The sequence below is a fragment of the Notolepis coatsorum genome (assembly GCF_963971535.1).
Source record: "Notolepis coatsorum genome assembly, chromosome: 17".
In the NCBI taxonomy this organism is placed as follows: Eukaryota; Metazoa; Chordata; class Actinopteri; order Aulopiformes; family Paralepididae; genus Notolepis; species Notolepis coatsorum.
In genome coordinates, this window is record NC_140181.1 from 69,385,578 (window position 1) to 69,397,450 (window position 11,873).

The 11,873-nt window shown below is 44.2% G+C and overlaps 1 protein-coding gene across 1 annotated transcript in view; it reads right to left on the bottom strand.

The window, feature by feature from the left end:
* The window catches only part of cacnb3b (calcium channel, voltage-dependent, beta 3b), a gene marked incomplete at its 5' end in the record, with an annotated part of 43,238 nt that extends 32,112 nt beyond the window's left edge, over positions 1-11,126 (bottom strand). Inside the window, one exon of the mRNA XM_084333175.1 lies at positions 11,082-11,126. Within this exon, the coding sequence (XP_084189301.1) occupies positions 11,082-11,126 (45 nt within the window). The remainder of the gene's footprint in view (positions 1-11,081) is intronic.
* Between the last annotated feature and the right edge of the window lie 747 nt (positions 11,127-11,873).

The following is an 11,873-nucleotide window of genomic DNA, read 5'->3' on the forward strand; positions in this document are numbered from 1 at the left end:
TTGCGGTGTGGACAAATATAAGCATACAAAATAAACTCAAAAAGTGACTCAATGTAACTGAAAACAAACAAACGAGCACGGTAAAAAGATAGTGTGGCTTCCCTGTGATAATTACCCAAATTCCCTGCCGCTGCACACCTGTGAACCCATACATATAGACTGCACCTAAGCGCACATGAGCCCCGCCTCCTGAGCCCACTGCCTGCTAATTGGTCAACACTTTCATGATGACACGGTGCCTTCATACATTAACATAAAGGCAGAAAATCATTAAATTGGCTACAACATTAACAATTGCCTAAATGGATTATTAGGTACTAGAAAACAATACGTATTCCATAACTGAAGTTATATAATTGCTGGCAAAGCATATTGCTATTGGGTTGGTCCTCATGCCGACTAGCGCACATTGAAATAATTGTACTCAATGTAGCTATCACTGATCAGGGCCATATTTGTCTGAATATACCTGCACATAACCCCTCTATATATTTGCTTGAACACCTGCATATAAGCCTTAGCTTTGTATAGCATGTACTATAATGCTGTATATATATATATATATATATATATATATATATATATATATATATATATATATATATTATTCCCACCGCATATACATGTATACCTATCCTCACCTGTCTGTACTTACCTGCACATAGTCCTTTACTATATCTACAGCAGCGGTTCTCAAACTACGGGTCGCGAGTCGTGGTGAACGTTGCGCATTGGCAACAAAAAATAAATCTAGAGAAAAACCGACGAGCCCAACTCAGATTGAGTTTTCCACCTGGAAGCTGTTTGTATTTGCCCTGTCTCGCCCTTTCATCAACGGAGGCCGACACATTATTCCAATACACATCTCACTACATCCTGCGCATATATAATCGCGGAGACCACGTCTCATCTTTTGTGTGTAACCTTGACGCGTCTATTCGAAGCCCAAACAACAACTGCTTCCGCGTTCGAGTTTTGCGCTCTGATTGGCCACTGACCTATGGTATTACGCCCCCCTTATCTACGCCAGTTCTGCACGCCCAACTCTACTAACAGCCTGCAGCCTGCTCGCTAGTCCTGCCTCTACTAACAGCCTGCATTATCCAATTCATATCAATCGAAATAACTTATTGTTTTCATCTCTCTATATTAACGGCTCGCTAGTTCTGCCCATACTAACAGCCTGCATTATCCAATTCATATCAATCGAAATAACGTATTGTTTTCATCTCTCTATATTAACGTGATTCCATCAACACAACATAAATGTTCAAAACACGACAAGACAGTTTGCATCACTTCCTACGGTTCTCGGCACTTATTCTACCGGTAGTGCAGTAGTTGTTGCCACGGTATTGGGTCTTTGGGTGAATACTTCATTGGCGGGGAAGAAGAACACTGATAGCGGGGTGTGGACCGTCCCGCTTTCCCCAGACCACCGTCCCGCTAGCCCCAGACCACCGCCAGTACTGTTTAACAGAGATCCTGACAGAAACTATATATATACATTCGAGGGGGAGGAAACTGTACATTAGGAGGGGGTTGGGTCGGTGGGTGGGTTGGGGGGGGGGGGGGGGTTTGGACATAATTGCGAAACATGTTTAGTCCCTTGTTTGCCATGCCGAATCTGGATTGAACATGATTTGTGGAGCTCCCTCTGGTGTTGTGGTCGTGGAATTCACTGACCTTTGGGAAGTATTTCGACATGTACATGGGTATCTTAGTGGTGTAGTGTATCTTGTACACAAGACCCATTGCAAGCTGCTGTACTCTGTCGTCTGATTGATTGATTGATTGATTGATTGATTGAATTTATTGATTGCAGAATGGGTACAATACAGTACAGCTCAATACACACAATTGTTAAGGGGATGCAGACCAGAGAAAGACTTTCGTCTTGTTTACATCAGGGCCCCCCATTTTCAATTCATCAGGATATGACATACATATGACATACAGATAGACAGTACTGCTACATCTATACATTTATGACATACCAGATTTGTAAATACAGTACTGTTTGTGATACAAAAACAGTCCAGAAAAGCGAGTATATACATTTGGTAGTTAGGGGTGGGTGGGTGGGTGGGGGACACTGTACAACTGTACAAGCAAAACTGTACATTGACAAAACCATACTAGGTAATTTACTGTACATTGGAGGGGGTTGGGTTAGGACATTTACAGGGGCCAGTTTCGAATTGTAGTCTCAGGTAGGTGTTCATACTCTACTCTAAGCCATCCTAGGATGTCAAAATGGGCAGGGGTGAGGTGGGTTTTAGGAGTAAGATCAAGCAGTAGTCTGACCAGTTTGTTTTGTGATGTTTGTAGTCTTGTTTTTAGTGCCTTTGAGGTGCTTTGGTACCATGAGGTGCAAGCATAGTCATAGTACCCTTGAATGAGTGCTCCTGAGTCTTCAGGGTATTCTTGCTTACCAGAGAGGAGATCCGGTACAAGAATCTTGTTCGTTGGTTGACTTTTTTTATTACATTGGTTGCCATTTTGTCACAGGAAAGATTTTGTATTTTGTATGTAATTTCATCTTTCCTTGTGACAATATTGTCACCCACTGTACCAGAGAAGCCGTTGGCCTTGCTGAGTTTGTTATTTGAACCGAAGAGAATGGAATCTGTTTTACCCAGGTGTAATGATAGTTTGTCATCAGCGAGCCAGGTGCAGATTCTGCCGAGTTCAGATCTGAGGGCTTTTTCAACCTGCAACTTGTCCCTGTCAGAGACCAGCAGGGCTGAGTCGTCCGCGAACAGGAACAAGTTGCAGTCACAAACTGATGACATGTCATTTGCATAAATTAGGAACAGTAACGGTCCTAGTATGCTTCCTTGTGGAACACCGCAGCTCACTGAGGGGGGGGGGGGGGGGGGGTAGTGTACCGTTTACCTCCACCATCTGTTCTCTCCCCTCCAGGTAGGATTGCATCCAGCTCACTGATTAACTATCAAAACCAATTGCTTTTAGCTTGTCAATCAGAATGGAGTGATTGACAGTGTCGAAAGCCTTTTGGAGGTCCAGCATGACCATGCCGCAGTATTTGCCCGCGTCCACCTCTTGTTTGATGTGGTCGTTCAAATAGAGAAGGCATGTGTCAGACTTGTCAGAGGTCAGAATGAGATCAATGGTAGTTTGTGTTGAATCACACACTCTTGTGGGTTGGGTGATTAGCTGGCTGACAGTGCAGATCACAAAACCTGCTGAAGGACTTGGAAACGGATGCTTCTTTTCGTTGCATATCCGTGTTCCAGTCCCCAATCAGAATTTTTTCTACATCTTCAACCCCAGCTAAACACCCATCCAGTGTATCATAAAAGCCACTCTGTTCTGGTGGTCTGTAGATTGTGCCAACTAGTACAGTCTTAGCCCTTTCGAACAAAATTTCAACCCATACCGTTTCAATTGCATTATGATTCAGGTCAGTACGGTTAATGAATTTGGTATCTTTGTGTATGTACATGCAGACACCACCTCCATACTTGTTCCTGTCATTTCTGATGATTGAGTAGTCTTCAATTTCTATCTCTGGGTCTTTTACTGACTCGTCAAGTTTTGTTTCTAAGAAACATATTATGTTTGATTTCAGCCAGTTTGGGTCTTAGGCTGTTAATGTTCAGATGGAAAATGTGCAGTCCATTTGAATTTGTTATTTCGTTTGTCTTCCGTTGCGAAGTATTCATCATCTGTGTTCAGTTCTGCAGATCTGTCGGACCGGGAGGGGGGAGGGAGGGGTCCTTTATCCTAGCTTGGCTCCACTAGCGATGTTAGCTAGCAGGCCCGCAGGCGATGTTATGGTCTCGTTGGTCGTGTCCTGCGGCGTGCCACGGTTATAAACCCTGGTTCCTTCCTTCTCGTTGAGGCCTCTTGCGCGTTAATTCGTTGCGGCGTCAGTGGAGGGATGTTGCCATTGGTTGTTTTGGTTGTGTCGGTAGCCGCCGCTTCTTGCTTAACTCATTGAGCGCCACACTCTTTTCCTGTACTCAATGGCACCAGCGTTATTGACCATTTTAGCGATGTTTGCAGACCCATCGTGTGTTCTGTATTATAGCTATGGAGACAATAGTATGGCTCATTTGACAGGCATTGTTCATAGTCCATCACTGACTAACAAGTTCATTTCTACATGCTGTAGTTTGTGCACTATTACACGCTAAACATCGCCCCTTTCCAAAATAATCAAGTCTTTTTTCATAGATCGCAAGATATGGCGCGTTATATGCATTATGCCCAAATCGTTCTGGTTGATCGCCTGAAACCCCAAATACTTCCAAATCAAAAGTATATACCATGTGTCTTCATAAAAACATCAAGAGGGGGGGTCGTTTTACCTCAAAACTCTGATCGTTACCAAAAGCATGGTTGAGGTCCGGTAAAATACGACACTGTGATTGTTACAAAAACATGTTTCAGGTTCGGTAAAATAGACATAGAATATACCTTACCTTAGCCAAAAAGAATAATCCCAAGTGATCCCATCGCCATCACGATTACTTGTGTATATGTCTATACTTGTGTATACAGGAAATAGGTTCAAAGCGAAAATAACTCAGAGCGGTCACTCTGTCCTCTGAGAGGAGGAGTCCTTGCCAAAAATTTTATAAAAATAAATAAAAAGTGTCTCCACACCAAACTATTCCAGTTCAAATGGTAGGTGATACTGCCACCTGGCAGGATTCGATCGTAATTGTAATTGTAACATAGGCAGATGAGCCAGGGAGGCCCAGGGAGCTCCGGCCGAGTGTATAGAACGGGGATCAAAGGAAAAATATCAAAGGATCAAAACCTGAGTATACTCGGGTTTTGGCGCTCAACCGCTGCCGGCGAAACCCGACTATACTCTGTATAATGGCACAGAAAGAGTTAGGCAGACCCAGTTTTCTCGCTTGATGTCGAGTGGTGACTGGTCCTGGGTTCAGATTTATATCTCCCGATAGTAGCAAGTATAATAAAATCATCAATCTTCGATCAAACCTGTCAGTCCGGGGTAATTTCTTCCGCTTGTGAGTTGGGTGGTGTAGTTTTATGAAATGTCTACGTCCATCGAAAGCCCTGGTTCTCCTCTTTCTTAGGACTACAACAATTTCATGACAGATTCCTGTCCTCGCATATAAATCATCCGTTTTCTGGTGCAATGCGCAGAGATTTCTATAAGCTCATATTCCGCTAATAACACTTAAAATCATTGGTAAACAAACGTAGTGCTGAAAATATACACTTTGACTGCTGTTTTGATAGGGTTAGGGTCTTTACTCTTGGCTACATTTGAAAAAGAAACACAACATCACTTAATAGGGACTGTATTGATCTATTTGTGACATGATATAAATCTCGGCCTGGTACCGGGCCAATCAGGCTTAACCTCTGTTGTGGAATATTCAAATGAGCCATGAGAGTAAGCTATAGGAATTCAGATTGAGTCAATTTGTATAAAAATATAGAACATAGTTTAATATCTGCTTCCACAGAGATCAGTTTATAATCAGAGACAAACATGTGTACACACAAAGCCGTCTGACCAGAAAGTGACCGTGATCAGTTTATCATCAGAGACAACATGTGTACACACAAAGCGTCTGACCAGAAAGTGACAAATACCTCTGGTCAGAACTTTAAATTAAATACATAATCGAAATGACGTACATGAGATACCAGATATGACAAGAAAAGGTAAACAAAATATGCCCTAGTGAGATAATGAAATAACAAAGATGGCTAGGGCTTATGTTATGGCTCCAAATAGGCCAAATGTCATCTCCTAACCTTGGTCGTTGTTAAAAAGACACTGTCAGACTGTAGCCTAGTGTCTGGGCTGTAGCTAGTAGCTGGGCTGGGCTAGTTGATCTATATATGAACTAGTCAAGCTGTACAGAGATTTAACACAGATGCACATAGATAACATTTCCCTCACAGCTCTTAGGCCCGAGCCCTATTTTCAGAAAATCTGCCTAAAATACATACCTAAGTAAATGGAAGATTGCTCCACTTCTACAAGGTCGATTTTCATGCTCTTGATATCTAGGGACATCTATGGATCTCATGGAATGTATTCCCAGTGTCAGAAATATTGTGTCTATTACTAGGCTTGATTAAATTGTGATGAAACAAAGGAGAATATGAATTATGAATTTTCTTTGCATCTTTGACAGTGAATAACACCATGCTAAAAATGACCAGACATGGAAAAACTAGTTCAGTACCTTCTTGAGATCACGTGTACAAGAAATCTAAGGAAATTAATAAAGGGAAGATGATTAAACAGAAGGTTTTGTAGATACAGTACTGAGAGTCCGCGCGGTCTGGTGAAAAGATGCGACAGGCTGCCTCCTCGTGTACCGGAGGGGACACGTGATGCAAGGCTTCTATCCTCACTACAGCCAACCAGTGGGAGGCATAGTCTAGCAACGTTCAAGACAGGGGAGGGGAGAATTGGCAATACGAAATTGGGATGGGAGAAACATTTAAAAATAAGGCGAAAAAGTGGATACAAAACAATAATAAAGGAATTTCTTATCTTATCTTAGGAAGCTAGAATTCGCTGGGTAGTGTAGTTTTTTGAAATTTTGACGCTCATTGAGAGCTCTGGATGCCCTGTGCTCATATGACTACAAATCATCATCATTCGGCGATGGCCGCTAATTCAAAATGGCGGATTTCCACAAAGATATTATCACATTTCAAAAACTAAAATCTCACTAATAACACTTTAACCTATTGGTAAACAAACGTATTGCTGAAAATATACACCATGACTGCTGTTGTGACATGGTTAGGTTTACTCTTGGATACATTTGAAAAAGAAACGCAACATTATGTCATACAGTCTAGACAGATTGATTTATGACGTGATGTCATTTTGGGACCGGTACCGGACCCATAGGGCTTAAGAGGTTTTAATTAACCACCTGTACATTATTTTCATTGTGCTGTATAATGACAATAAATACATTCCCTTCCTAGCCTCTTTCATATAAAAAATAAAGATGAGTTATGTTATATTTTAGTATATTTCATGCTGGCTGCTTGTCTTGCTTCGCCTATTGGACTAATATAGCCCTGATCAATGTATGTTGGCTCAAAACAACCAATTAAAAGGATAAAAGCTCAAATCCTGGCACATTTGGGAAAATTACATTAACAACGCACCAGCCATAGAGCCAATACTGACAAAGTTAGAGGGAAAGGCTGAGAAACGAGAACTAAAAAAAGAGATTATTGTGCGTAAAAGGTACAGAAATTCCTTTCTGGGAAAAACAATTAACCCAGACAATCTCTCAACTAGATGGAACTAGTCTGTAGATGAGGATGGATTACAGTGCATAAAGGCTACAGAATGTTACTACTGGGAAAAACTATGAACCCAGACAACCTCATAACTAGATGGAGCTAGTCTGTTGAAGAGGAGGGATTCTCGTGCGTAAAAGCATACCCAACAGGTAAAGGCTGATAAAAGGGGCCAGGGGAAGACCAGGAGGCTGCTCAACAGATTCCACCAAAACCCCTCTAGACAGGGCTACTGCATGAGTGGAGTGCGCTCTGATCCCAACAGGTGGAATTTGTCCAGCTGACAGACTGTCTAGCAGAGACTGGATAAAGGCGAGGACCAATTCCAGGGGGCAGGATGTCGGATCTAGAGATTTAGTGTCGCACCATGCTTCGAATATGTGCCACTTCCCTGCATAAACAGTGGTAGTGGATGGAACACACACGCCAAGCCAGTGTGCTGCTATACGCTTGAGACAGGGCTGCCTGGGACCATGGTATGGGCGCTCTAGTCTCACTTTCTCCAGCAACTGATCCATCAGGTGGATTGGAGGAAACAAGCTGTGCGGCCATGGAGACTTGTCCTTCTGGCTGATTGAAAACCAGGGGGGGAAATGAGTGGATTCTCTGCTTGCAAACAGATTCTCTACAGCCTCCCCGAACTGGTTCCAAATTAGTCTCACAATGTCTGTATGTACGTATGTGTCCTGGTGGGGTCCCCCTTGAACCAATTGTTCTGCTCTCACATTGTCCACTCCTGGAACATGGAGAGCCCTGAGACTGTGCAGGTGAGGATGGCCCAAAACCATAGTTACACTGCAGCCTGGTGGAGAAGGGGGGGAACAAACTCTGCCCTGTCTGTTTATATAGGCTGCTGAAGTCGGTCTGTCCTGATTAAGATCTGCCTGTCTCTCACTAGGCTGAGAAAATGTTTCTGCAGTACTGCTCTCAGCTCCAGCACGTTGATGCGATGGGTAAGGGAGGCTGCCCGTCTGCCCTCTATTGAGTGAAAACGACACGTTCCTCCCCAATCTGTTAGGGCGGCGTCTGTGGAAGACGTGGGAGTTTGGAGTTCCTCCAGTGGGCCAGGTTGACAGATGAGTTCTGACCCGGCACTCTGGAACTGCCAGTCAGCGGGGCTGATGAGGAGAGAAACGCCAGGCACAGAAAGGACTGCCGCTGACGCATCGGCCCGCGGAAATACCATCATATTAGGTTCAGGTGTGGGAGGGGGGGTGGCGGTGGGAATTGGAATTTCACAAGCTGCTACCGCAGCTTTGATGAGCTTTGGGAAGACCAGAGACATCTTGGCACATGCCTAACCCGGGGTAGGGATCTCGCTCACTGGTGCTAGCCCGGATTGCATGGCGCCGTGGTCATACAATTCCAACTCTGAATCAGGTCAGCATTGCCGACGCGACAAGGCAAGAGGACAGACGTGGCAAATCCTTACATGGCTTACCTGGTTTTGTGCAGTAAAGTGTGCGCGTGTGGGATCAATAGATCACTTCACAGTCCCTCTGCGACAGGCAACAAGGAGGTGTTTAACGTATCCACTTGGTGATCTGTGTCCGTGAAGCAGAAGGCAGTGGGAGGAGCTACACCGCTCCGATTCTGTCATCTTCCTCTGAGCCGACCCCGGGTCCTTAGTGGCACCACTCCTTGTCATGGCCCGTGTCCCAGAGTCCCCCCGCCACCGCACTGCAAAACTCTGATTAAGCTGGAATCTAATCCCAGTAGGACGCCAGCCTGAAAAATACTCTTGATTTACTCTGCTTTCTGGTGTGGGGATTTTGAGCAGAATCTGTGGTCGATGTCAGCTTTTACCAGGCAAGTTGAACTGTGAAGGAATGATGACTTCATAATCAGAGTTTGAGGCTTAGAGGAACTGACTCTATCACAAAGCAGACATAACCTTAAAGGGAAACTGTTTCACACCCCACTACTACTACCACACAATAGCCAGACCGACGAGAATGATATAGCCTTGCCCTTACAGACATGCTGTCCTTTAGTATGAGGATTGCTTTTGGTTGACGTGTATTGTCTATCCCAAGCCTGTTGTTTTCTGACCAGTGTGTTGATATTTAGAACTTCGTTAGAGACGTCACACGGCCACTCACTCACATCTCTTTTTTTCTTTAAAAATGAATGGAATTAGGAATTCAAGTCCTTACAGAGAAGAGCAAAAGTCCCCTTCCTCAAACTGAAACTCCAAGTTGAAGTTTCAAGTTTTGTTTTATTTGTCACATATAAGGTATATGTACATTATAGTAAGATTATTGGCTCTGTATGACCCTCCTGGAATTGTGCTTCATACAGTAAAAGGTAAAATAATGAAGACGAAGGTCATACATATCTTTTAGTAATAAATAGATTAAATATGGTGTAATGTTTAAAACGTGTTTAAAGTATTTACAGTGAGTGACTCGAGTTGAAAATTAAGACAAAGTCAGCAGTTTCACAGTCTCACCAGCAGAGGGTAACGTGCATGTTACAGTCAACTTGCGTCCCTCTCTATGCAACAGTACATTAGATAATAACAACACTTTTCACCAAGAATGATTGGCAGCGGCTGCCTGGTGGCCTATTTCCATTCAGACCCAGTTTCAGTCTTCAACCATTCCATTCTGTGTCCTTTGAACACAGACTGAGATTGAATGTCTACACTGTACACAAAATAAGAATCCTTGGGGTGAAAAACATTTTCTATGGTGTGATGTATGTGCCTACATATTCTCAATTAACTACCATGCAAAAAACGTTTACACTCCCTCATTGTTACTGCTGCTAAAGATCATTTTGATTAAGTCAGTTTGTCATGAATAAAAAAAAATAATGAAATAGCTTTTCTGGTACATTTTTTCTTTTGCACTGGGTTCTGAGTGGTTGTCAGGTCCGAGAGTTAGGCTTAGGGTTCTGAGTGGTTGTCAGGTCCGAGAGTTAGGCTTAGGGTTCTGAGTGGTTGTCATAGGTCAGAGGGTTAGGGTTCTGAGTGGTTGTCATAGGTCAGAGGGTTAGGGTTCTGAGTGGTTGTCATACAGTAGGTCATAGGGTCATTTGGAAACATGCTCAGCACACTGCAACTCTCAGTTGATAAAGTTGCACAACTCTTAACTGTATTCATCAACTTGTTACTGTATCTTGCAAGTAATTTCACTGTTAAGCCCCACAGTTTACCTACATTGTTTACCTACACTGTTTACCTGAGAAGAGAAGAGAAGAGAAGAGAAGAGAAGAGAAGAGAAGAGAAGAGAAGAGAAGAGAAGAGAAGAGAAGAGACCAGGGGAGCAGCAGTGTTCAACAGATGTGCCTCAAACAAGGTTTGAGCCACAAAGTACAAAGTGAAGCCTCAAAGTACACAGCGCTGAGACGGACAGGAAGATGAACTGCACCCCCCAAACGTCCAAAGAGGACAAAGAGGAGAGAGGCAGGGGGCAGAGGTGATCTGGATGCTGACAGTGTGAGTGAACAGGAATAGACTTCTGCCAGAGCCAGAGGAGAGGTGGAGAAGCATGAAAACAGCAGGAGCGAGCGAGAGAGGTAGAGAGAGAGAGAGAAAGAAAGAGTGAAATGGGATGCCAGGGAAGAGGAGAGGGAGAGAGAGGAAGAGGCTGCTTAGATGGAAAACACAAACAGACCGACAGACAGATACATAGACAGACAAACGGATTGATGGATGGACGGAGGGACAGACACAGATACTCTGAGTCGCAAAGAGAAAGAGAGAGAGAGGGAGAGAGAGAGAGAGAGACTGAGAAAGAAAGACAGCAGGAAGGAAAGCAAGAAAGAGAGAGCGTCAACAAGCATACCTTGTTGCAGATGAGTCCTGTGGCGCTCGAGTCGGAGGCAGACATGCTTCTACTGCCAGCACTCTCTTCCCCCCCATCGCACAGAGAAGGAGGTACCTCCTCCCCTCAGCCTGTGGTTTCAGGCAGGAGGGTGGGGAGAGGGGGGGGGGGTGTTAGAAAGAGAGAGAGAGAGAAAGAGAGAAAGAGAGAAGAGAGAGAGAGAGAGAGAGAGAGAGAGAGAGAGAGAGAGAGAGAGAGAGAGAGAGAGAGAGAGAGAGAGAGAGAGAGCGAGAGAGAGAGAGAGAGAGAGAGAGGCGCGCTCGGCCTAAGTGCTCCACAGCTGACGTTGCCGCTCTGGCTCAACAGCCATTTCCTATACAAAATTGATGCCCTGACTGCAGCACTGGTGCGCTCGCCTCACGCCCTCCCCTGCTGGTCCGGTACGTGTACCCCTGGCTTCAAACAAGACCTCTCCTCTGGCTTTATGCAAGACGACCTCCTTTCCTCTGGCTTCATGCATTCAATCCCCCACCCCACACACACACACTTACTACCACCACAATATGCTTCCTCTCTTCTCTCCTCTCCTCTCCTCTCTGACCCCCCCACACACACACACACACACACACACACTAGAGACCTCAATTCTCCTGATTTGTCTAATGTATTCCTTCTCCTCTGCTACACTACCAGTTAGACAATCTCCCTGACATGTTAAAGCCCTGCCACCGCACACAGCCCACACTTTTTCCTGAGAAAATAAACAACAACAAAACACCCTTCTTATGCTAATTCTGTTTCTGGAAGATGCGA